Consider the following 22,763-nt stretch of genomic DNA (forward strand, 5'->3'; position numbering starts at 1 on the left):
ATATAATTCCTATAAACTTTTTATCAGTGAAGCTTTTAGATGGAAAAAAATTAATTGATAAATTACAAAAAATAAATATGTTATTATCCTCTCTATTTTTATGTAAAATAATATCTCTATTATTTTAATTTATGTAATTAAAAAATGAAATGAACATATTATTTTACGAACAAAAAAATGTTAAATTTGAAATTTAAAAAATTTGAGTGATATAAACTTATGTTAAATAAAAGCAATTTTACTTTTTTATTTCCACGCTTCAAAGTTATAATTATCCAAAAAAAATTTTTTTACGCCCTCGTAGTTTTTGAATGCCATAAGAGTATGTAATCGTTTTACGCCCTTATGGCATGTGTAACTCGATATCTTTATTAAAATGCATCTTGGTATTAATATATTAGTTCTTGACATTTAAGTCAATATTCATTAGTTCAAGTAACGACTTATTAATATTTTATGAATAAAAAGTGGTTTAAAAGAGTTATCAAAATCGAAAGATTAAATAGATATTATCGCTCCATAAATTTAACTTTTGAGGGATAGGAGGCAAACAATGACATATTTAAATTTTATGAAGTTTCACAAGGGCAAGAAAACTTTATTTCATATTAATTATCTTATTATTAATATTTATTTACGTCGTGGTTGTTATTTTATTAACATTAAGTCCGCTTCACAATAAACTGCCAGCAGAGAAATAATTAGCGCTACTAAATAGTAACTGTTTAAAATTTACTCAAAATCATTGATCGGTACACTAGAAGGTGACTTTTTTTTTTTTTTTACAATCTCTCTCAATTTCGTCTGGGTGTACTCGAAAAGTTTATAAAAAAAAAGAGGGGATAAAACTTTACGGCCTAGGCCGTGAAAAAAAGACGTTATGGTAGAGTCTCTAGAAAAGAGTCCTTTTACGGACGCAATCCAGTGCTCAAAAGTTGAACTTTTAGAACGAGTATAACAAAAAATAATTTAAAGACTAAGTTATTTCAAGCACCAAAAAATTTGAATGTTTAGAAAACTCTATTTGTACCAAATTTTCAAACATTTTTCTTCAATTTTCTATGAAAAACTTCAAGAAGTTCTAAAAATTTCAAGTTTTTTTTTTTTGTTTAAAATTATTTGAAATATTTGTCACGATTTCAAAAATTTTTTTAAATTTTAATTCATTCAAACTTGTTTAAAATTTTTTTATCAAATTTTAAAGTATTTTTGAATTGTATAATTTATTTCAAGCTCTAAAAAATTTTGAAGTTTAGACAATTCCCTTCATAATAAATTCAAACAATCTTTGGCATATTATTAGAAAAAAAAATATTATTAACATTTGTAAAAATATTCAAATTAAATTTATCTATTTAGATCTCCAAAAATTTCTGGATAAAAAAATAAACTCTGACATGATAAAATAAAAATAAACTCCAAAATGATCAAATCTTTTGACTCCCAACAAAAACTTCTTCACGCTTATTACAGAACCCATAGAATTATTAACAAGATCAATTATTTTCACAAAAAGTTAGTTAATTCAACAAAATTAAAGCGAAACCACTGGTAAGTAATCCATTGTTAACAAGGGTAGCATTAGCGTTAGCAGAGTAAGTGGACCTTGAAAATAAGATTATAACACGAGATTCCGAAAACGCTTCACCACTACATTACATTACATTACACATAACATTTAATATTACATTATAGATTATATAACATCTTTTGATGTAAAGCCAGAGCAATAAAGCCCTTGCTCACATTTATATTAAATTATCCCTCGGTACACGTGTTTATATGTCCCTTTACGCACACATCCTCCACCCCACTCTTCGAAAGTTCGCTTTGCTTACCAAGACCCGACTCAACTCAACTTCTGATCGCTTGCCGCGAGAGTCAGTGCGTCTCCGACCGGCGTGCCGAGTGTTTCGTCGTTCGTAATATCCCGCTTATTATGACAAACGCTCCTATTTGTGTTTATATTTTATCACTTACAACTATCGTACTGATAAAAAATAAATAATTTAATAATTTTAATAAAACGTAACTAGTCGGAAATTTGAATTTTCATTTGTTTTTTTTTTTTAATTTGTTCAAAAGTGGAGAACTAGAGAATAAGACGAAAGACTGCGTGTGGCCGCTCGATCTTGACTCTCAAGTGTTTTTTAATTTATCTATCAGTTTTTTGTAATTTTAAAATTTTTTTTAAGTGAGTTACAATGGCCGCCATTTTGTTTTAGCAATTTTTGAGAAAAAACGCAATGTAAATAAGTTTTTTGTTCTAATCCGGTAGTTAATTCGGTGAATTGGATGTATATTAAGTGAGTTTGTTTTTTTTTAAGTAAAATATTAAATTATCAAATATTTTTACAAAAAAAAAATTAAAATAAAAAAAAGGATACCAACGTTTTTTACTCAGTGTGTTTTATTAATAATTCCGGTTCACTGAAATGATTTAAAAGCCGGGTGGCAATAAAATAAAAAAAAGTTTTTTTTTTTGCATCTATGTGTTTTGTGCGTGTGATTTTCACACAATGAAAATCAAGATAATAAAAGCGACAATTGAAAAAAATTATCAATTGTTATCGTTATCGTCAACCCGGGAGTTGGTTGCTGTTAAAAAATAAAAGTGCGCAATCGCAATGACAAGTGTTATTGTTGTTGTCGTTGTGTTGTTGTTGTTGAAATTATAAAATTCCTCAAATGGTTTTAATGTTGTAAATTATTGTTTATGATATTAATTAAGTAATAAAAATTTTCAGAGGAATAAGAAAGGAATAAGTGAGTTACGCGTTACACATTACACATATGAGATCGCGTGTATCCTGGTCGTTTTCGCACGGGAACTCATACCAAGAAAGCCGTCGGAGCATCCACTGAAACCAGACGGATTAAAACCTCCCCCATCGAGGAAAGGGAAAACAGCATGAACATGAGTGTAAGTACTTTTTGTTTGCATGTATTTATCGAAATAATGGTAATGGTAATGGTAATGTAATGTAATGATGATGAATTTTTGTAAATGTGATGATACCTCGCTCGTCTTTTTGTAATTGCTAGGTCTCTGCCACCTGCCAATTTTCTTGGCTATTATACGGTCAATGAGAAGGCGCGTTTCTTTTAAACAAGTTATTGACACCGTGATATTATACCTCGCTGCGAGAATAACACCACTGGGGTATTAAGTGCAATTCAGACCTCAATCGTCGTTTGTAATACCTGAGTTAAGTTTAAGGATGTACGACATCATTTTTTGAGCTAGATTTTCAGAGTTATTAATCCGCTTTTTTGGCTCAAGAAATTTTATTTTTCTATGCAATAATTCATTCTTTCAAAAAATCTTAAAAATTGTCAGGTATCTGTTAATAGTAATGACGCTGAATTCAATTATTATTTCAAAGGCTTTTATGAGACTACTATTAATGATACTGAAATTGAGAGACATCTGATCATTTTTAGAATTTTTTTAACAAACAAATTATAGCAAGAAAATTTTATTGAAAAATTTCATCTTTAGAAGCTCTAAAAAATTATAAATGACATTTTTATAAATAATTTTCTATGCCTAGTTTATTTTTCAAGCAAAATCAAAAGATTGTCAAGTTTCTGCTAATTTTTAAGATTTTTTTAAAGAATTAATTATTCCATAGAAAAATAGAATTTCTTGAGCCAAGAAAATTTATCTTTGGTCCCGAATAACTTTGGTTTTTCTCAACATTTTCTGGGCACAAGAAATTCTTTTTTTCTGTGCAGTAACAAAATTGAATAAAAATTTCACATGTAGAAATTAAAAAAAAAATTATGTGGCATTTTTTTAAATATTTTTTTTTAATACAAATTTATTTATAATGAAAAACAGCAATTGTTAAATGAAAATTAATATTAATTCTTTCATTTAAAGTTTACGTAATAGAAAAAATTATACTGACCTAATTTTGATTTTTTCTTAAATTAAATAATTAAATACCGATAAAATAGTTAAAAAATGTCCATCGTAGATTTTTATTATTACTACATGTGGAATTTTTTTGTTGTAATTTACTTGTTAAAATTATCAGGTGTCATTTAAAATGATAATTTTATGAATTACTACTTGAAATTCTTAAATGCTGCTAATTTATAGCATGTCACATTCATCGAGATTTTTTTAGTTGAGAATTGAAAAAGTAGAAGGTTTAAGTATTTTTTAAAAAAGCGAGACAAAAATAACAATTGTGACAGGTTATGTGTCGGAAAAATTTATTAAAAATACGGTAATAATAAATTCTTCAGTTCTCTTACGCTTGAGGTGAATACAAATGGCGCGAAAATATTTAAATTTATAAGTAATAACCGGTTTGTTGGTAAAGAATTTTTTTTTTATTTTTAAATTTTCTATGGAAAATTGGAGTGAGGCCAATTTTAAAAATTCATGAGCTTGTAGGACATAACAGTCATGAAAAATCTTTTTCTGAGGTATTGTGTGTATTAATGAGTGTGAAAGCAGCAGGTGATTTTTTTTGTTATAAAAATATAATTATATGGAAAAATGCGGTGGAATCTATTGAAAAGTTTCTTTTACGGTATTTTTCAGATTACTTTTCTTACAATTAAATTCATATATATTGGAATAAATTAAAAACTAAGTGTTTGCTTATTTTGTATTCATATTTTTCAGAGCTCGGTGATTGTATTAGTAATTAGTGCGTGCGAAAAAACAGAGCGCAAAGGTGTGCTAGTTTTGTTACAATTGTTTTGCGGAAATTATGAATAATTGTTTTTCGTGACAGTACAAAAATATTGAGATTTAAAAAAAAAATTATTAAAATTCCTCTTTTAATGTACGTTCATTTTTTTCTTGAACTTTGATTTTAAGTTAATATTAAGAAAAAAAGAGGAAACATTTTTTGAATTAAAATTCGTTTCACAAATTCGTTGCTTTTGAAAGTTAAAAATTCGAAAAAATTTCTAGTTTCTTTTTATGTATTTAAAAATTTGAAAAAAAGTTTATTGAAAATTTTTAATATTTAAAATTAAAAAAAAAAAAATAATGAAAAGTTTAATATCCGTATTCATACTTAGTACCATAAAAAATCTAATTTTCACTCGTTGGTATTTTATTGTCAGCGTGTATAAAAATTTCCCAAAACAATTTCAGCTAAATGCATCGGTGAATGATTCGGTCACGCGTATTAGCTCAGGATAATAACGCATAACGCGGCTCCGTCGGTACGTGTCGGACAATGAGACTAAGATTGCATATTGTTGTTTATATTTACGCGTCGTGGCATAAATCTTCGTTTAACTTGCATTCAGGTCCTAAGTTTATAACAGTATGCACATTTTTACTTTCCTCTATATATGTTCTGTGAGTATAGACTCAACTCTACCGGCTTGTTCATTCTCCAATGTCCGATGGCTCTTGGTCATTCTCTCCTTGTCCGCGAAAGTCAGGTTGTGCTAAAGCTTCAGCTGATATGAAGAAAACGAAGAACAGAGACTGACGAGGAAGAAAGAGAGAAAGAGAGAGAAAGAGAGGTCAGTTGTTGGTTGTTGGTTGTTGCATTCAGCTGTACGGCATATAATATAAACGCAGCTTAGGGTTCTTCCGCGTGTGTACTAAAACCACGCGGGTTGCCGCGGTCTTCGTCACGGATAACGCGCGGTCTTCATTAAACCTAACCTCTTTGCGTGCTTTAAGGCTATTAAGCGGTCGGAGCAGACTGGCCTACAACTAATTTGTACTGTAAATGAGATCCCCCGTACCCTCTGTAGTCTCTACCCCGCGCCGATCCGTGTTTCTGTGCTAGGGCTTCTTACAATACACATATAAACGAGTTAACTCTTTCTGTGCCATCAGTACTACACTCTACAATATTATACTCTGATTCGCGTGTTATTATTTATGAATTTCATTCCTAGCGTGGAAACTGAGGTTAAATATGTACAAACATTTTCACGGAATAAAGGGGAACAAGAAATATATTTTTACCTCCAACTGTACGCTAAATTTCTTTATTACCAGTTTTATTTTTCTATTCATTTGATAATATTAATTTAACAGTCAATTGAATAATTTAAAATTCTATTCTCCTAGTTTTTAATTTATTTTTAACGTGAAGATACAAATTAGAATGAAAAAATCTTTTTAAAAGTCAAAGTATTTGTTTCAATAGTTCAAAATCAACAATTATCTATTAAAATTGATATTTAACGTTGAAAACATTTTTTTTAAATCAATACAAAAATTATACTAATTAAAATTCCAATTTTACATGTTTATTTATACGTCATTTCCCGTATAGCCAATATTAAAGTAGCGAAATTTGGTTTAGTGCTCGAATCTTAACTGATTATATCCTTAATCAATAAAATCTTAAAAATATAATATAATAATTAAAATAAAATTATTTACAACTTCTAGCGCGAAAATTTGAATATTCTTAGCGATTATTTAACAACTTTTGTTCATAATAATAAAACATAATAATAAACTTTGCGTATTACTTTCCCAATGTGAGAAAGTCTTTTGCGAATGCAATTATACATTAAATTAATTTAAATTTATAAAATACTTAAAGCAATTCTCTCAACATATAAATTCTCAAAACGAATTAATTGTGAGAAAAAATGAAAAATTTCAACATTTTTATCCGGAGGCTTTGGATAACTAAGCATCCTTAAATCTTAGTGTCAGAAGGTTCTAACTTTCAAATGATTAATTCTCGAAATAATCTAGTTTTTTTCCCATTACTTTAAAGTGTCATCGCATTGATAAATCTTAAGGTGAATTCAGCTTGGTCTTGGTCTTGGTCTGTTCTCAGCTACTCTGAATTCCGATAGGCATCGAAACCGATTTCAGAAGACAGTCACCAGTCTGAAATGTTTTTTTATTCTCACACTTGGTGTCGGTGTCCGAAAGGTTCTCACCCTGGTTACATTTACGCTTTTTTTCTCCTCCGGGTGTAAAGCGTCAACTTTAGCCCCGCTGCGCTAAACAAAGTTTCCGCTTTACACCTTCGTCAGGGAAAAAAATAGTATACACTCCTCGGGAAGTAAATAAGAAAGCCTCAGATCACATGTTTGTTGACCTCGGCTTCGCCTCGGCCAACAATTACATGTGATCTGAGACATTTCTTACTTTACTTCCCTCGGTGTGTAATATACTATTATTCGGCAGGCGCTCTCTTTACTTGTTCGCCTGGCAGTGTATATCGGGTTCCTCGTTCCTCAACTTAACTTTTGCGGCATTTTGGAATCCCAAAGACCTGTAGAAATCTTCGGAGGCTGTAGACTGTGTAGTAGTCTGTGGTGAAGACGAGCAAAGGGAGAGATAAATCTACGTCGCGATCTATACGAAGAAACGCGTTATCCTTTTGGATCGCCTTCCGTTCTCTCTACATTCTGTCTACACATATATGTATTTATTTATTTATGTACGCACAGTCCAGTCTGTGTAGACCTTAGACCATACTTATATATATTTTTTTTATTTTACCCTCCGATTTTTTACAGCGCAATTCTCCCTCGCCGTGTAACTTGTAAGCGCGAAAGTAGCCAGTAGTCCGGTAAGAATATAGAAAATAAGAGAATTAAGCCGCCTTAGTCTCAACTCCTTAGTCTTAAACTTCGAGTCGTGTTAAGAGGATACTATACACTACACACAGCTCCAAGCGGCTTCTTTACAAGTGGACATTTATTTAAAACACCGCACCACCTTCAATAGCTGAGATTCTCGTGTGAAAAGGAAGAAATATATAAATGCCCAGTTGAGGGGCATCTACAGGGTAAATAAATTTATTCGTTCAAAACTACGGACATAATATAATGTAGTAAAGAACCAAGAGAATCCAGAGGGAGGGATCAAGGATCTTAGACTCTTCTCTCTTTATCATCTGCATCCTCATTTCTTCTTCTTCATCTTCTTTTAATGTTGTTGTTGCTGTTGTTGTAATAATAGTATAGATGTTTAGTCGCTGTGGTGGTATAGTTGCTTAATGGAAGGCTTTAAACACCGGATCGGATTTCATGCCACCGGCTGATGATACTCATTCAGTTAGCTTTACTTTTTTCGTAACATTTCTTTTAAACCCTTAACTTCACTTCAACGGTTTTGGAGAAATTGTGGGAGAATTTATAATAAATAGAATAAAAAATTGATCGTTGTAATAATTATGATTATGGACAATTTATTGAAACTTTTGACAAATTAATTTATTTAGAAACAATTTATTTATTTTTTTTTTAGTTTCAAGTATTATTTCTTATAGCAGAAATAATAATTATAATTATTGTTCTAGTAAAAAAAAAATTTATTGATAATTTTAATAAATGAAATAACATTTTTAAAAGTTTGATTTAATAGATAATTTTTCAAGTAGAAAAATATTATGACTCAATAATTTTTTTTATACATGCCATGTATTTATGTAGAAAAATTTTTTATAGAAGAGAAATGGAGGGGCCATTAATTTTTTCAAGGAGTTTTAATTTACTGGGGCGTGTAATTTTCACTCAGCTTTTTTTAAATTTAAATTTCTTAATTGCTGAGTGTTAATTAAAACTTTTACGATCGATTATTTAGAGGAAGAAATTAATTTTTTCGCAAGTTTTTTCGAGTCGATTAAAAATTGCACTAATCAAGTCATGATAATAAAATGTGATGAGCAAAAAATTTCGGCTAATTTTTTGTTAATACATACTTACTTTTTAATTAAAATATTGAACTTGAAAATTTACACCAATAGTTTTTTTTATCAATCAATTATTTTTTGAAAAGAAATTTTTTCTATTTACAAAATCTAAACAAAACTATCCAAAATTTTTTTGTTATTTAAACTTCTTAAAATTTTAATTAAAATCATATAAGTAGAAATATTTTTCCACGATTAATTTCAAAATGAAAATATTGAAGAATAATTTTTATTTTGACTGAAATTTTTTTCGTCAATTTCAGCCTCTACATTTTATATGCATTAAAACAGTAAAATAAAACCTATAATTCAAAATTTAAATCCATACCTGAGTAATAAAGCAATTTCACATCCCGAATAATTTTTCTCATCAAAAACCCAGCTCTCTAATACAAAAAATAAAAAACAAATATTTTTTCCTATTTACCCATCCCATTATCAAGTATTTATATTTTATTTTCATATATAATATCCAACACATAACATATTTTTCGAGTGTTTATTGCACACCATAAAACCGTGACGTGATAAAATAACTTAACCCTGACGTCTACCTCAAGCCAGCTCTATACCTAGGAAACTAAACAAATATAAATACAATATACCTCCACTAAGTCATCTTTAATTTAAAAAAAATTTTTCCACTAGATATAATAAAAACAATATAATTACAAGCACACCACCTCGATAAATAAATAGCTCAAGAATTTCACGGTTTCGACCGCGTGTCTGTCTATTTTTCACCGGCATTTAGTTTTGTAAAGTGGCAGCACGGTACCGATAAGCTATACAATGGTGTTCGAAGCCTCGGCCAATCGATTCGGCTCGGTACTCAGACTCGCCCTAATTCACGGGATTGTTCCTCAACCGGTATTGTTTTCCATTAATCACAGTATCTTTTTACGTATAATTATCTCTTTACTCATTTACACGATACAAAACTAAACGAAAATATCTTGGATCAAATTCAATGTTATTGTCTACAAAACATTTGAGGAAGGCTAAAAATATTTTGATTCAAGAAAACTGCTTTTGTAATTAGAACATTTTGATACAACAATTTAAAATAATTCAATAAAATTTCATTATTCTTTAACAAATATTTATTTATTTTTCCATTTAAACATAAATTATTTCGGACTAAAAAATTAAATCTCTTGGAACAAATGCTATATTTAACTTACTTTAATTGTGATTGCTAAGTGGTATCACTCCTTTATCACAACACTGATCAATCAGGGTTCGAGTCCGGTCTTGGGCGTATTGATTATTATTTTAGTTTGTCATAAATTGATATTCTCAAATCTCAAACATCGATGTTATTAAATTAAGTAATTACTTGACAAACTTATTGTACGTTTGAATGAAAAATCTTTTGGCTTTAATTAAAAAAAAAAAGTTTTTTTTTTTTTTTTTTTTTTTTTTTTTTTTTCAAGTTTTTTAACACTAGTAATTTAAAAAAAAATTTCTTGAATTAAAAAAAAAAGCTTATTTAGTCCGAAAACAAATTTTTGAAGACCGAAATATTTTCAGTTTATGTTAACCTTTTTTTGTGTGCGTCTGATGCGTATATAATAGCATAGAAAACACAACAAACTACATACGACATACTATCTCCAGAGTTGGTCCAGAGTGTGTAATACACGTCCGAGGACAACACATGACACCAAAAGAACAAAAGCGGTGATGAATAATACCTAAATAAATTGGAAGCTGCTGATGTTCGCTACTACTGTTGTACTGTTATACGTTACACAGTATATTCTGTAGCACACAATATCCGTAGCACAGAACTAAACATGTATGTTCACATATGCGAACATACATGGATGCATACATAAACAATCTTGGCTCTCTACTCTCAACTCAGTCTTGGTTAGGTATAACGTTTAGCGTTTTATTCGGTTGACATGGGAATTCAGATGCTTCGTTTATGCAAACGCGTAGGACGAGGAGGAGCCACATATAATATGTAAGTGAATGCGTACATCACATCACCCATCACCATCACCGTTGTTGTTGTTGTATGTGTTTGGTATGAGCTTATTTACATGCATATGCAAAAAATATTCCTCGAATATTAAACTGACTCGTGTCGTTCTTTCGACGTCAGACAGCTCCACCAGCTAATGGCAGATGCTAATCGCCTGTGTATATTCCTCTGTTATTTTTTAATCGCTTGAGCCAAGTGCAACGTCTTCTGGGGACTGTAATTTATTTTATTATTCAGAATCCTTTATTTGAAGACGATCAACCTGATGCCAAGGTTGCGATCACTCTATTTGAGCGTCAGAAGAAAAAAATTTAAGAAAAAAAACATTGAGTTTTTAATTTTATGTAAAAGTTTGGAATATACAAAAGTGCACGATTTATATTAAATTTTGTTGGAAGTTACGGATAGGTAATCGTGATTATTAGGTTTAATATGTATAAAAAAAAATACACAGTGGTTAACATTCATATATTTAGTCTTTATTTCAAGAAGCATCCTTACGCTTGAAAGAATCGATTTGTACTAACTTAACAACTAATAGGAAACATTTACAATGAGGCTTAAGCCTCTCTTTAAGAATCGTAAAATTACAGATTTTTTACTAAAATATATGTACAACTCCGAAAAGTAAAAGACTCCTTTGTGTGACCCAACTATCCGAGGTCATAAAACGGAGGTAGGATTTACTTTTTCCTTTCGAAAATATTTTTCAACTAAATATTAATTTTCCTTAAACATAAAATCGAAGCATAGAGTGAAATACTAAAATAAAATAATTTGTAAAATAAGATTCAATTTTTGCTCAGAGAAATTCAACAAATTTTTATAAAAAATATATCATATTGATGATTGAAAAAGTTGAAAAAAAGAAATTAACTATTGTTAATTATTTTAGGTAATTTATATTTCAAGAAGAATTAAGAACAAAATTTATCGTGAATATTTTATGTATAATTATAACGAAAATATCAGTATAGTTTTTCATTAATTATAATTAAACGACATCGAGCTACATAGCCTTTGAAAAAAAGAACTTAAAAGATCGATTTGGTAGTTTATTTTATTTATTTATTAAGTTTAACTGCCCTAGAACAAGTGTTCTTCAAGGGTCGTAAATATGTAAATATAAAATACATAGTGGGTGAGATGCAGTACATATTAGTATAATAATTTAATATGACATTTTATAATAGTATAAAACTGTAAAGTTGTAAAATATTGACTCTCAAAAACTTATCTTTATCAACAAATAAATTATGTAGCACGCTGATTTGAAATCAATCGTATAACTCTAATGCAACACTGATAGAAAATTTATGTTGACTCAAGAGATATTTTCTTGATCTAAGAATTTATTTTGGAAGACAAATGATTATTTTGCTTTAAGAATTTCTTGTCTTAATTTAGATTTTCTTGGCTTGAGAGCTATATTATCTTCAATCGATACATTTAGTTTTTCAACCAAAATAACATTATCGTTTAAAAAACTTAAAATAATTCATCAAAGTATATTTCAAAAACTAAATAGTCTTTAATTGTTATACCGAAAAAAAATTATTTCTTGGAAATAAGTAAATTAATGACTCAAAAAAAAGCCATTCTTAACATAAGTCGGTAACATCTTGAATCAATGTTATCGCCTATCTTGAACCAAGAGACAAAAATTCTTGAAAGAAATATATCTATATTTAGTTTCAAGAGTTCAAATTTTGAAGAAAAAAAATTTCTTGAATCAAGATTGTTTTTCTATCAGTGAACTAGTTCCGACGGTAATTCGTTCAATATTTTAATAGTTTTTTCGTTTCTATTACATTAAATAATTTTTTAAAAATTGTAGAATTAATTTTGATTGAATTTTCTGTTTGACAGTATTCAAATTATTTTAAAATTATAAAAATAAAAGTAATTATTGAATGAAGGCGAGAAAACTTTTTCGATCTAATGTTTCGCACTATGAGGCGTGTAAAAGTAAAATTGCTTATCTGAGAAAATGTTCAATTCTGGACAGACATTTTGACACGATCTTTGGGGAGAAAGATAACAGAGAGTCTAAAGCCAAGGAGTTCTAGATTAGATGGATTTATTGGAAGGTGATCCGAGGTGTGCAAATAGATTGGTTTGATCGTAAAATAGAGTGAAGTAGATTCTCAATATTCGGAGGGAAATAAAAGTTGGTTTTAGTTGTTCTCGGGGCTCTTAGCTCTCGGATATCTCAACTTATTCTTTTATTTAAAGTTCAAATATCAGGTTCATTTCAGATAGGTATGGTATATATTCGTAAGCTGGGAGGAGGAAGCGAAAACTCTTATATTATAGATCTAGCCCCTGAGTTTGCTCTCAATACAATAGAGAATTGAGCTCTAATGTAGTTGGTATCCCACAGGGCCTCCGCCTCTTCGCGCTCATACTCAATATCAAGGAACCGTGGATAGGGCCCTGCCTACAGTCTCAAGGGTGCCTATTACAACACTACCGAATATATTCAACCCTCGAATAATCACCGGGTTTTTCTTTCTTGCTTGCTCACCACTCAGACTCGAATGATGAGTCATCTAATGCCATATTGATTGTTTAAAGTCTAACCGGCAACTCTTTGTCTTTTTGTGATTTGTTTTTTTTATTATTTTTATTATACTTTGCCGGATGTTAGTCAAAAAAGTTAAAATGTTTTTTTTTTTTTTTTTTTTTTTATTTAATAGTGAATATACTATTGTATCTTTGAATTTGAATTGATGGATGGTTTTGAACAGGGAGTAAGATTAAAGTGAATTTCCATTTTTATTAATTCAATCATTTTATTTATGATAAATTTTATATATAGGGTATCTCTTTACATAATTCCCCTATAATATTCTATATAAGTACTATTTTTGGCCACATTACAGTATTAATAATTTTATAAATGTAAATCTTGATAAATTCCGTTGGTGAACGTTTCAAAGTTTGAAAATGTTTTTTTTTACACATAATTTTAATTTGAAGTGATAAAAAGGGCACTAAAATATGATCATTTCAAATAATGATCAAGTTGAATAATGTAATTACAAAATTAAAATTCTTAAAATTTATATTAAATCACAAAAATTATAACATTAGTTATTTTCAGCACTCTGAAAAAAAAATAACTTAATTCAAGTGAGAAAATTTTAAACCATAACACTAAAACAAAATTTACTTGATTTAAGGACGTTCCAAGAAAAAACCGTTTCTTTAAATTTTTTTGAAATTTTGAATACTTATTCTCATAAGTATCCTCTATACACAGGAATTTTTTTAAATAGTCCTTGCGGCACTAAATTTTGAAATATTAGTATTTAAAATTGAGATATTTTACATACAAACCCTATGCTGACCGATGTTTAAGCGAACGTTTTATTAAATATCAATCATATTTTTTTTAGGATTGTTTTAAAAAACTGAGAATCATTAATTGAAGATATATCAATTATTTTTTAAAAAAAAAAAACATAAACAAGCGGTTTTGAATTTTTTATAAAAAATTTTCGAAGTTGAGAAAGAAACCAATAGCCATGACCTATTGGTGTCTTTTTCTTGTCTATGAACGTCCTTAAAAGAAAATATTTAAACCAAAAAAATCATTTCGAAGAGTTATTGTATTGAATCAAGTAAAATTTATCTGAATCAAGAAAAATTTCTCAATTCAAGAATTTTTTCACTTAAATTAAGACGCTTAAGCTCTTCAAAATGATCTTAATTAAAATTTTTTTATCTTTAATCAACTTAATTTTTGTTATTGGAGTTCTTTTTTTACATTAAGTTAATTTTTCTACCAGATGAATTTGTACTACTTTTAAACATTGATTAAAACAATATTGTCTAACACAAAAAAAAATCAACGAATCTTAATAGTTACTTTTAATAGCCTAGTATTTGTTTATTTCTCTGTCAACTCATTACACCTTCCGTTTAATTTTATGATCGGAATGAGATATCTGCTTGGATGGTAGTCAATCTGGATGCTACTTCGAATGATTTTATCACCCAACTATTGACCTATAAAGCCATCGTATGATATGATGAGCATGAGAAACGTCCTGTTGCTCGTAAACCTTCTCTTCTCTTCTCTTTTCTACTATATACGATAGGTCTTCTATCCGCGAGATCCAGCGTAAAGGATAACGGATAAATGCGATGATGTTGCGGGCATCTAATTCATCTGATACCGTACTCGCGATGAGTGTACACATACTAGTGACTAGTGTGTGTTTGTGCGATAAACGCGTATATAACGATGCATCTATATCTGTATCTTTGTCCATATCTGGTCCTCAGTTAATCTATCGAGAGAGTCTTCTTCTTTCTTCTTTTCCTGGTATATTTTCTCGGTTATAGTTTCACGGTGTTCCGTGGATTGACCACAACCACAAACTGACATTGCTCACGGGGATCGTAATCGGGGATAAGCCTCATACTAGCTCAGATGTTCACTTACTCTAAAGTACACGTCCCTTCTGGATGGATGTTACTTCGTAGTTCAGCAACCACTGCGAGCGAATCACGATGGTAATCGGCTACTCGCTTCCTAGTCGCGGCAATTAGCTTCTGATCGGGGGTTAATTAAGTTGAATTCCCCCCGCCGTTCTGAGTAATTGCACATTATCTCATAAATTTTTATCCGCTGTTCTCCAAGTCCTGTTAAATTATTTTCGTTCTGTGGATAATAATTTTATTGAAAAATTATAAATCTAATATGAGGAATAACGGGCGTTTTAGATTTTATCGTAATTTACCGACGCGTAATGCGTTTTCTATTTATAGGACTCTACGAGTACATCTATCAACATTGCATCTATGAGATGAAAGTATTAACACAGGTTCACCGCGGTCGTAATTCGTCGGGATCAACTGCAGTATCTAACAGTATTCGGTAAAAATAGTATTTTTGTTAATAATATCGCTATTTTCTTTTCATTTAATTAAGAAGACTTCTAATTGATTATTGATTATTATTTATAAAAATGAGTAATATTTTATTTTATTAATTATAAATTTTTGCTCTTCAGTATAACTCCAAATTTTTTATTTTCCAGAATATAGTAATAATTATTTTCAATTACTAATTTCTACGAAAATTTTAACTTTTTCTTTCAATTACTAAACCTTTGAGAAAAATTGTAGTGATTTTTTTTTTTAGTTTTACAGTCACCTCTTTTTGTTCTTGTTTGAAAAAATTAAACACTTTTTTTTTAATTATTCTATTTCATCGTGGATTTTCGATAGTAATCATGAAAAATTGTAAAAAAAAAATTTTTTTATTCCGTTTTAAAGCTTTTAATATTAAAAAAATATATTTCTTATCATTTGAAAAAATTTTTATCATTAAAAAATAGTTTTTTTTTTTTTATCAATTTATTTACATTTTGAAAATAAATTATTATTCTCAAAAATATTAACATTTTAAATAATGAATCTTGTTTTTTTCAATTGATCTACTTTTGGATAATTAAATAAATTAAAAAAAAATATTCACAAAAATTTTGAGTAATTTTTCAAAAAAAAAAATTGAAATTATTTTTTCTAATTTTTCTTGTCTAGAAAAATTAAACAAAAAAAAATAAAAAACGTTTGATTGTATGATCACTTGTGAAATTAAGTACAAGTTAATATAACTCAACTCTGAACTTTTACTCAGTGTATGTGAGCTCTATACTCCGTCTGGTACCGTATTTAGTTAACTTAACTTAAGGTACTTAATATCTTCAAAACAGAGGTAAATGTGTAGATGTGAGTGAGGGTTCGCTGAATCGCGGTAGTTTAAACTTTTATTTTTAACAACATATCGGCACCGCGGTAAGAACACGTGTACAAGGACCTCCGACGTACATCCTTGTGCACTCTCCTTATCCTTTTAGTTTTTTTTTCTTTTCTATACTTTATACTGCTCGAACATTACGTTAGTTACTCATACCTCCTTCTATACTATATACCGGTAACGTTTATTTATAAGAGGTACATGCTAAAGGGAATAAATTATCTTACGTCTTAATTTAATCGGGAGGCCAAAGTACCAAAGTTTGTTAGAGAAGATGAAAAATTATTCCGAAAGACGCACGATGATTCCTTTTTATAAATTATTTTTTTTTCATGATTAAAAATTTTTAAAAATACTATTGATTATTTACAATTTAATTAAGATTTTTATGTCAAAGATTAATGAGAAAATACATTTTTTATTCAAATTTTTCTACCTGAGTTTACACGATGTTTTCCAAAAAAAAAAAGAGTATTTGATCTATGAAAAGATATACACTGTTTTATAGCTCGTTAAAATATTAACCGTGAAATTCCGAACGCTTTGTGTACCCTAAAAGATAATTTTTGAGATAACCGTTTTATTACTTAATTACTGACCAAGTTTTATGGAGAAAATACGTAAATATTTTCTTAATATAACGGAAATTTATCTCCAAATTCTTAATAAATATTTGTCGTAATTGAGACGTGTGAGATGTAGAGACCTAAATTGGGCTCCAACGTCTGTTTTAAGGGCATCTGGTTCAAAAAATATTTCCTATGATTTTTTCATGTCTTCAATATTTAGCCTAAAATTTTAATTTTTTTTAATTTGACAGTAAATTAATGGCAAAATATTTTTTTTAGAAACTTTAAATCTCGCATATCTCTCAAATGATATAAGAGTGCTTAAAACATTTTTTGTGTAAAATTTAATTCAAGTTTAAATAATAGAAAATCCATAAATATTCCCTCGATGTAACGAAAATTTATCTCTAAATTTCTTACAAATATTTGTTGTAATTGAGATGTGTGATATGAAGAGACACAGATTGGAGTTTGGTGCTTGTTTTAAGGGCATCTGGTTTATTTTGACAGCGAGCACAACCATGTGGTTTAGTTTAGTTCTAACCAGTAGATAGTTCTAGTACCAAAAACACGTAAGATATACATTTACAATTTCCATGTAAAATAATTCAACAAATATACAAACATAGAGTAAAATCTAGACCTCCATGGCTAAACATTTCTCGGTGTTATTCCGGATTTTCAGAACGGTGGTTTTAAAAATTTTTTACTCAATGTTGCTCTTAACGAAGCGGCTTGTTTCATTTCTAGTTTTGGGAATTCAACCCTGCAATAATTGGAGTCATAAAACCTTCGCCGTTAAAGCGTTTTTATTTACCAGACTTATAATCTAGAGGAAGAAAGAGAGTAGAGAAGAGAATAAATAAAGGTATATTATACCAAATTATTATTTTCTTCATTACTTTCTCGAGCTAATCCTTAACTTTATTCCTAACAAAATCCTGCAATACTTCACATATTACTTGGCACATTTGCATGTCTATAATCCGGCATTTACTAGCTTTAGTTTGGTGTCGTACTCTCTGGCTGTTGTATAGTATAACTCCAAAGAAGTTACAGCAATAACAACAGCGTAGATACGTACTATATATATTTTGTAGTCAGCGGATAGGAACTCTGTATATATAACAGTCTTGTGCTGTTTAGTTAGTGATGGAAAGCGGACATCTTACGCGGAAATTACAAACGGCTTTGCGAGTGCAACTTAAGCACAACAGCTTTTACCGTACTACACGGTTATGAACGCCCAACTATCTGCGATGAACAGCTTAAGTTATAGCGTCATTCATTTTATACTTACCTCACTTTGAATCGTTTTTGTTCTTTTGTGAGGATCGTTCTTTTGAACTTTACATTAAAAGTAAAATTTTGATTGGTATTACTTTGATATAGAATTTTAGTTAATGTATGAGAAATACGAGAAAATTGACATAGACCTATTTGTAGAGAATTTAATTTTCTAAAAGAAATAAATCTCATGATTTTATGATATTAAAGTTAGCTGTCACTTGACAATTTTTTAATTTTTTTTAACAAATAAATTTGTTCGAAAAATTTATTTTTAAAATTTGCATTTGTAGTTTTTTAAAATTTCTAAATGTCAATTTTTTTTATACATTTTTTTTGCCATAATTTATTTGTTATAAAAATTCTTAAAATTAACAACTATCTGCTAAATTAATTTTCATTATGATTTTTTGTATCTTTAATATTTCGACTAAAATTTTAATTTTAAACTCGTAAAACTATTTATGCTATAAAATTTTATTGTCAGATTTTTCCACACTAAAATTAGTTAAAGTTATACAATAGACTGCACTTTACACGTCTACACATTTATTCTCATCTATAAACATCTACTAAAAAAAAATAAAAATCGAGAACAAAACACCGTGAAAAGCCAATAAGTTGAGCATTTGGCAAAGAGTTTAATAGTTCCCAGCAAACGTCAGAAGCTATTAATAAATCCGTGTCAATATCCTTGCTCTTAATGACACAACATCACACATATCTAAAATCCACTTATTTATATTTATATAAATAAGTGGATTTTGTCGGTTTAACCTCACAGAAAAAATTTAAATATTAATAAGAATTATTTTGGTGAAAGTGTTGATTTCTACTTAAAAGCTTTATTTATTAATTCGTAAATTAGTTTAATTTATGGCTCGCTAGGATTTGCGTGGGTATGATTAATTCCCAAAGCGGATTGCGTGTAAGTTTAGTGGAGAATTAAAATAACGTGTACGGGATAAATAAAGTTACTGTAGTTCGATTTTAATCTCTGAGAAATCGTAAATTCCGCAGAGTATTTTGCTCGCGAGCGAATAAATAATGGATTTTAAATGCAAATACTGGTAGAACACCTGCCTCTGGGTGTCCAGTCCTGCTCTTTAATTTTTGGATTTCACAACTTCAACTGGCTGTAATATAAATATAAATATAAATATAAATATAAAATATTGCAGGATAATGTAATAATATTACGACACTCAGTAAGGACCAGGTTTTTTAAGACCGTAAGGTATTGCATTGGGCGTAAACCTTAAATCGAATATCCCTTTCTTTAATTTCAGGTATTTTATTCAAGCAACAATTTAGAGAAAAAATATTTAAAATAACGCTGTAACATAAAAACGTTTCTTGTAAAAAATTTCTCAATTTACAATTTGGGTCTCTTATAATTTATTTCTAAAATCAATTGTTCAAAAATTACAGTCATATTTATAGTGACTAGATAATGATTTTTCAGTGTCAAGTATGTAAATGCTACTTAAATTGCTATACCTTGTAAAATATCAGAGATTCGATTTTTTAAAAAAATTCTCTAAGCTAGAACTTTGGTTACTAACAATTTTTTCCTAAAATCAATCGTTGATAAGAAATAATAATTTCTATACTAATAATAACTAGATTAGAATTTGATGGTTGTTAATTAAAAAATTCTCTTTTTTATAATAATAATAATTATAATAGTAATAATAAATGGTTCATAAAGACATCACCGAGTGAAGAGCTGGAGAGCAAAAATATACAGTTGCTGTTATAAAATCTCTGTGGTCGTCTGGTCGTATTTCAAAACCACTAGTGAAGGCATGCTTAGCTACTACACGAATCCGACTATCCGGGAGTTTAAAGCATTCAAGTAAATGCCGCTTAATTCAAAAAATGATTTTAACGATCAGATTAAATAAACTGCTAGTAGCTAGCCATGAATTGTCGTTTCTCACCTCGTTTATATCATTCATTAATACACTCAATCACTATATATAAATATTGCTAACTTTTATTACTATTATTATTATTTTATTCATTTATTATTCATCAGCATCAGAATGCTCAGCATTAATATACATCTCTCAATTACGTTATCAGCTTATCACTTGAAAGCCGCATATTAATTAACAAAATAATTAAAAAAATTTAAAAAAAAAGTGGCTGGTAAAGCAAAAAAAAATATATTTATAAAATTTAGTATTAAACCTGACAGAAATAATTTAAATAAAAATACAATAAAATATATCTTCAGAACACGTATATAAAAAACAGTCTTAGCATTATCTAATTATCTGGAGAACAATTTTTTTAACGATCCCCAAGATGTCTTCGATAATTTTTTTACGAGCGAGCAGCGACTACCAGCCGAAGAAAGCTTAATAATAAAATTAATCGCGGTACAAGTTTGTAAGCTAAATTAAAATTTACAGTGGTACGATAGCTAGCGGAATCCTTTTTGATTTTAACAAGACTCGAGAAAATGCCACACCAAAGTATGATAGAACAGGAGGGAAGTTTAACAAATAAAGAACAAAATTAATCCACGAAGACCGGGAGGTGTCTGTCGTTCCCGGGTTTCCCAATTCCTATGCAAATCAGTCAATTTATTTCGCGAGGATCCCAACGATTAGGTTAATGCGAACCACCTCGATACCTGAGGATCAACACTGAGAAATGGAATGAGATCTTCGGACCAAGAGCATCATCGTAGTCGGCGCCGTTAAATCCTGTTTTGCTCTTCTCGAGGTGCTTTGTTTTTATTATTTTTACATATAATACTTTCTCAGCTCGGCCGCCCTGCCAGTTGTATATATAATGGTCTTAACTTGATTAACGAACCGCTCGATTGTGAATCCGTGGGGTGAGTACTCGTTAAATATCGATAAGCCACCGCTTTCTCTCACTAGCTTAAGAGGTTTTGCTTAACCATGGAATTGTTTAACGGAAATCGCGAATGTTTTTTTAATTATTCTCGCCGATGTCAATTATTTATTTTCGTAGTTCATTTTTCAAAAATTAAATTTTTATTGGTATTACTTTGAATCAAAATTTTGAAAAAAGGATAAGAGATATGGAAATATTCACAAGGACTTTTTTTTATAAAGAATTTAATTTCCGACAGAAAATATCTTAAATATTTTTTTCTTATTTTCACAATTTGATTTTAAACATTTTCAAATATTATAGTGGGACAAAAGAGAACAAAAATCATTTTAATTTCTAATAATGAACAGTACACTGAGAAGACAGTTTATTTAAATGAAATGAGGCTCGTTAACTATAAATAAATCTCTTATTTAAATATGACCAGAAATAAATTCATTTTTTTGAGACAAAGTTAGAGTATATTTGAATGAAATTTGTCGTAAAAGTAGACACATCGAAAGTTTGGGGTAAAATGGGCACTTCTTTTGGAATTATTAATTATAGTGAAATTAACAATGACAATAAAGTTAGCCGACATCTAAAAATTTTTAGAATTATTTTTTTTGGAAAAATTATTACAAAAAAATTTTGTTTTTAATTTTATTTACAAAATATTTGAAAAACTGTAAGTGCAATTAAAAAAATATTATTTAGTTCTAATTTAACACATTAAGCAAAATAAAAAAATAAAAAATGTCGACTAACTTGATTATTATAAATTTACAGACATCTGTAAATTTTTTTGACTTTTATAACAATAAAATTATTATGAAAAAAAATGTAATTAAAAAATTCCACGTCTAAAAATTAAAAAAAATTACAAGTGCAAATTTTTTTTTAAATATGTTTTTTATCGTCAACCTGAAATAAAAATTAAAAAAATTGACAAATATCTGCTATCTTCAGTATCATAATTTTCTCAGTGTATGTGAAAGTAAGTGTATGTGACCATACTGATTTACTGATGAGACCTAGTGTACTTTGGGTCAACATCGTGGGATAGATTTTTTCTTATAAATTACTCTTTAATCCTCAAATCTTGACTTAAAATGAAGAAACTTTGTAGACATTTATGGTGTAGTCATTATTTTGAGCTATGATACTTGTGAAAAATCAATTAAATATTGGCCAGTATCAAAACCGAATAAAGTATAAAGCTTATCAGAAACAGCTGGCACGCACTTTCTCCTAAAGACCTAAATCTCGAGACGATAAACGCGTTAACTATTGTGTAAAGTTTACTTAACAGCAATAGTAGCAGTTATCGCATATTTATCAAACTCGTTCGCGCTTAATTCCTTTGTTCTTGCTTAGCATTCGATACGATCCTGGTACTCGGTATCTGAAATCACTCCCATAAAAATATTCAAGCTATAAACATAAAGATCTCAAGCTGTTACCGTATAATAAGTGGCAGTAGAAGTAGTAGAACAGCTCGTAAATATATCTGGTGAATGATAACCCAGGTCTTGTCAAACAGTCCAAGAACAAGCACAAATGTAAGCGACAAACCTAAACCACCACACGGCGACTGTTGGTGCCTGTAAACCACTCATACTCACCGAGCT

General features: G+C 29.1%; 1 protein-coding gene across 5 annotated transcripts in view; it reads left to right on the forward strand.

The window, feature by feature from the left end:
• Positions 1-22,763, forward strand: part of LOC141528916 (uncharacterized) — a 267,144-nt gene that overhangs the window by 176,850 nt on the left and 67,531 nt on the right. For 3 of the 5 annotated variants that reach the window (XM_074245205.1, XM_074245207.1, XM_074245206.1), the window contains one exon: positions 2,748-2,923. The exons of the other annotated variants lie outside the window; for them this stretch is intronic. In XM_074245205.1, the coding sequence (XP_074101306.1) occupies positions 2,912-2,923 (12 nt within the window). In that variant the 5' untranslated portion in view covers positions 2,748-2,911. The remainder of the gene's footprint in view (positions 1-2,747; positions 2,924-22,763) is intronic. 5 annotated transcript variants of the gene reach the window in all.

Source organism: Cotesia typhae, unplaced genomic scaffold (assembly GCF_013202065.1).
Source record: "Cotesia typhae breed Kobodo isofemale line unplaced genomic scaffold, CoteBio_Ctyphae contig_44, whole genome shotgun sequence".
Classification (NCBI taxonomy): Eukaryota; Metazoa; Arthropoda; class Insecta; order Hymenoptera; family Braconidae; genus Cotesia; species Cotesia typhae.